This window comes from Tasmannia lanceolata, unplaced genomic scaffold (genome assembly GCF_043159265.1).
Source record: "Tasmannia lanceolata isolate RefF3 unplaced genomic scaffold, GAP_Taslan_0.1 ptg000013l, whole genome shotgun sequence".
Taxonomy (NCBI): domain Eukaryota; kingdom Viridiplantae; phylum Streptophyta; class Magnoliopsida; order Canellales; family Winteraceae; genus Tasmannia; species Tasmannia lanceolata.
This window is the reverse complement of record NW_027518690.1, coordinates 30,338,146-30,343,258: the sequence shown is the minus strand read 5'-3', so window position 1 is coordinate 30,343,258 and position 5,113 is coordinate 30,338,146. Positions and strand designations below refer to the sequence as shown.

At 38.9% G+C, this 5,113-nt stretch overlaps 1 protein-coding gene across 1 annotated transcript; it reads right to left on the bottom strand.

Annotated features, from left to right (window-relative positions):
• Positions 1 to 304: 304 nt before the first annotated feature.
• Positions 305 to 727, bottom strand: LOC143891152 (uncharacterized). The gene has a single exon (XM_077395791.1). The coding sequence runs from the start codon at positions 725 to 727 to the stop codon at positions 305 to 307; it is 423 nt and encodes a 140-aa protein (XP_077251906.1).
• Between the last annotated feature and the right edge of the window lie 4,386 nt (positions 728 to 5,113).

Below are 5,113 nucleotides of genomic sequence, written 5' to 3'. Positions count from 1 at the left end.
TGCATGTGGTGGATAAATCCCCATACCTTCCGTTCTTGTAACCAGGTAGCGAGTCTAGATTTCTGGTTAATTATGGGTCCTAGATCCCACATCTAGGTGGCGACTCTGTCAGTCTCTTTTGTGTGGAATTCGGATTGCCTTAGTGATCCCAAGTTCACATAAAAGATGAATTAAAATTAATAATAAAAGGCACACGCCAATCGCGTGGGTACGAGAGACCAAGAGATAGTGCGTGGCGGCTCTCGCGCCACCACCCCTCTCGCGGGATCGGGTCCCACAGGGCCTTGCACCCCAAGTGTTCCCCTCAAATTCCTTCGTGCGTTTCTTGGAAGGTGTATGCTGCATCACCCGACCAGAGGCATTTCAAGTAGGGGAGTGTGTACGACCTTTTGTATAGGTTCTCACCATCAAGGGAAAACCTTGCTGCTCTCTGTACTACTTTGCGTTCTTCTTTCTTTCCTTCAGGAAGTTTTCCGTCAAGCAAGTAATTGATGATTTCATCCAACCAACATGGCTCGTGGTCCACCTGCATTATTTCGACGACCTCATTTTCAATGCTGGACTTCTTCAGTAATTCCATGCGTATGCTCCCAAGAGCGGTATAACCAGAGGCTGCTAATTTGGAAAGCACTTCCGCTTTGGTATTTTCCGTTCTTGGGATCTTAACGACTTCCAAGCTTCTGAATTTACTGGCTAGCCGGCAAACTTTTGCTAGGTATTTGATCATTCGTTCGTTGTGGGCCTCATATGTTCCTTGAACTTGGTTGACAATCAGTTGGGAATCACAGTACGGCTAAAGCTTTTGGGCACGAGTCTGGACCGCTAGGTTCATTCCGGTGATGAGAGCTTCGTATTCTGCTTCGTTGTTAGATGCACGAAAACTGAATCTTACAGCTTAGTCTACGACGAAGTTTTCAGGCCCGGTAAGAATCTGTGGGACCCAATCCCGCGAGAGGGGTGGGGCGCGAGCCGCCACGCTCTCTCTTGGTCTCTCGTACCCACGCGATTGGCGTGTGCATTTTTATTATTGATTTTAATTCATCTTTTATGTGAACTTGGGATAACTAAGGCAATCCGAATTCCACACAAAAGAGAATGACAGAGTTGCCACCTAGATGTGGGATCTAGGACCCATAATTAACCAAAAATCTAGACTCGCTACCTGGTTACGAGAATTGAAGGTATGGGGAGTTATCCACCACATGCACCATTCCTGCCTGATAATCGGTCTTCGATTCCAAAAGCTAACTCTTTTAAATTTATTTTAAATGGCTCATTCAACTCTCTGTTAATGTGCGAACTATGTGACATGCATCCTATGATCTAATTTCAATGTAGATCCTAAGTGTGTATCTTGATTACTTTATTTGTTTGAATTCAATCTAAGTGAAAGTTCTCCTAAAATTTTAATTTCATGGAAAATCCTAAGTGATTTGATTAAGCATTTACAAGAAAATTAATATACAAAACACCACAATTTGTTGTAGTGCCGACTCGCGGTTGGTATGCCATCAGACATCCAAGCTGCCTACGTACCCAAGCCTCACTGTGATCAGAGTCGACGTAGTTCGGTGTACCTAAGCTAAGCTACTTATACCTAACTCAACTAAGACACCGACCTAGACGGGATTGACTGTTTCAACAATTTTAAGAGAAGTTATTTAATTCAAGTTGAGGATTTTATTATCTTAGGATTTTATCTAGGATGCTATATGATCCTATCTAAATGCAAATTGTTCCTTAGACTAATGCAGGTTAGCCTACATCCTAGTTTACTAGGCTTGTCCTAGGGAAAGATTGGGTGACTAGTGTAACTAGACCTATGGCACGGTTGCTATCTATAGCAAACGTCCGTGATGAGGCTGGACTCCTAACTCTAGGACACCCTAAAACCTAGGACTCCCTAAAACTTAAGACAAGACACGACACCAGTGTTCCTAATTTGGGCTCTAATGGTTCTTATATCGGAAACCATAATCCAATGGTTCCGAAAGACTCGAGACAGATCGATTCAAACTCTTGAAGTTAATTAATTTCAGATTTCAAGGATTTTCGGTTTCTGGACATTCAAGGATTACCAACGGTTCTAGGGTTCACCAATTTCGGCCTTGAATGGCATCCAAGGGAGGAAATCGTGCGCTCTTTCCTTGTGCAATTTAATGCTTAGGTTATAGCATCTTATTGCCTGGCATATCTCAGGATTTCCGTGGACAGTAACCTCGGAGCCAACAACATGCTATAGCTTAAATATTCAAATTGTCAAAGATCGAGTGCAATAGGGATACGATTATGGATGCACTGGCCATTTTTCCAGGGAAATCTAAAGATCCTAAGATTTATGTTTCAATGGATTAAGGAGTTAATATGTGACAGAGATTTAAGGTTCTTTAGAGATTTTTAGATGATTTTCAATTAATTTTGGATTTTCAATGAATTTTATCAATTTTAAACATATGAGTGATTTTACAAGTGAAACTGTTGCAAACGAATTCAAAATGAGTTGAAACTTCTACAGCAGCAAGATATGATGAAATGTAGCTTACTGAAAGATTTTTACATTAAGCTCATATTTAATTTTGATTTAACAATTAATTGATTAGATTGCAAAAATAACACAGAAACTACTAGAAATAGAAATCTAAATTCAATTACATTTCTACAGAAATAAGATATGAGTACATATAGCATGCTGTGAGATTTTTATGAATTTTAGAAACTATTTACTATTAGTTTCGGATTTTTCAATATTTAGACCAGATTATGAATTAACACTACATCCCATATGAAAAAAGATTCAAATCACTTGAAAATTTTACAGCAACTAGAAATATGGAATATAAGACTACTGTAAAAATTGCGGGAATTTATCTGTGATCTGGTGTCTATAAAAATTCTCCCAAAATCTGATAATTTTCAAAGAAAGCATAAAATAATATACCAAACCAAATCCAAAAATTCTCAAAATTTCATGGTAGAATGTATCAGCATTATATTAGTTTTTCAAGAAATTTCATTAATTTTGGAATTCGTTTAGTATATATTTTATTTTTCTTCGTTGAAAAGATATTTTTGAAGAGTTTTCTATTTTTAAAACACGATTTTCGAGAAAATTACGATTCCGGAAAACGTCCTCCAACCTTGTTCTGATGTGATGAACACAAAAAAAATTTAAAATTCCAAAAAATAGATCATCCTGAGATGGCTATTTTTTCGAATTTCGTAATTACTCAGCCATTATTTTAAATAAAATACCACTCTTCATTCAAATTTTCGAAAACCTTTGATCCAACGTCCGATCCGATCCAACAGTTATTTTACTCTATTTAGATAGATCGTTGTATTAAATTTCGAGACGAAACGGATTTGAAACGCTCATGCAGATCATGATTTTAAGCACACACATTTAATATTCAATTAAATTCAATTAAATGTTTAAAAATCATGCAAAAATCTAGAAAAATACCAAATCATCCGAGAAAAATCTGAGAATAGTGTACTAACCTGCGATGGAGATCCTCGCCGAATCCGAGAGCCAAAAAATCCGAAAAATCCCGCTGTCGCTCGATCCGCTCCGCTTCCTTCTTTTTCTTTGTTTTTTTTCTTTTTTCTCTTTTTTTTTACTGCCGAGAGAAAGAGATAGATGGAGAATGAGGGAGAGGCCGAGAGAGAGTGAGAGTAAGAGAGGGAGGGATAGAGAGAATGAGAGATATAGAGAGAGAGATAGAGGATGGGAGTTCAAAAATAAAAACAAAATACAGAGAGGGAGTTCGAGAGAATGAGAAAGATGGGAAGGAATAGAGAGAGAAAGAGAGAAAGAGGGATACAGATAGAGAGTGAGAGAGAGATTTAGATAGAGTGAGGGAAAGTAACAGAGAGGGAATGAGGGAGAGAGGGATGTTAAGAGTGATAGAGATGAAGAGGTGAAGAGAGAGAGACACAAAGATATAGAGAGAGAGAGAGAGAGAGGGAAACACAGATGGATAGAGAAAAGCAGAGAAACAGAATGATGGTGAGAGTGAGAGATAAACAGAGTGGTGGTGAGGGAGAGAGAGAAAAAAAAACCGAGGGAGAGACACCCTGTTTTTGTTCTATCTCCAACTAGAGAGAGACGAGAGGGAGGTTCCAAAAACAGAGAGCGTGAGAGGGTTGAAAAATAGAGAAGCAGAGTGGGAGATATGGAGAGATGAGATTAATGGGGTTGAGAGAAACACAGAGAGTAGAATGGAGGAGAGGAAGAAAACAGAGGAAGAGTTCGATTTTTCTCTTTTTTGTTCGTTCCTTCCTCTTGATGAAAACAGATGTGGATGGATAAAACAGAGTATGGAGCGGGGAGATGAAAACGTGAGGGGAGATGGGAAGAACAGAGGGCAATGGGTAGGGGAGAGGAAGGGACAGAGGCTATGAGGGGGGAGATCAAAGCAGAAGCTTTCTCGTGGAGATCCAAAGAACAGAGCCACTGTATTTTCGGTGTCCTCCTTATAACAGAGAGATTAGAGGGAGAGAACTGGAGTGAGCGGTTCTTCCTTTTTTCTTTTTAAAACTGCTGCTCCTCCCAAAACAGAGCCAACCTCTTTTTTTTTTTTTTTTACCCAGCGACGAGAAAGCTTTCCCCTCTTCCAATGGAGTCCACCATACCTAGAAAAAAATCTTGCTAATTTGTTTCCCTTCTCAAGATGGACATGCTTGCCTTTTTTCATCATCCCCAATCCAATGTGGTCTCCTTGCTTTTAATAAAGGAGAAAGTTTCCAACGTGCCTTGCTTTGCTTTCAAACAAATGAGAGATTCAATGCGGGCAAATTCCTTTTTTGGAAAATGAATCCTTTTCCAACGTGACCTGCTTGCTTTTTATACATATCCAACTAGCGTAATGCACATTCCTTGATTTTCATGAAAAATGAATTCCTCTTTGAAAATTGTACTTAGAACGAGGAAAATTCCAGAATATAGAAGGATACAAAGGAATTAACAAGACTAGAAAATAATTAATGGAATCCCCGGGAAATACTCAATAGTGCAAAAAGAGACTCCGCAAAATGGAGAATGGACTCGAAAAATAATAATAAAAAAACACTAGGAGAATTGGCGGCGGAAAAGAATAACACTAAGAGACAA

What these genes read in the sequence shown, in the direction of transcription:
- LOC143891152 (XM_077395791.1), bottom strand. Translation starts at nt 727, where the DNA reads ATGATCAAATACCTAGCAAAAGTTTGCCGGCTAGCCAGTAAATTCAGA.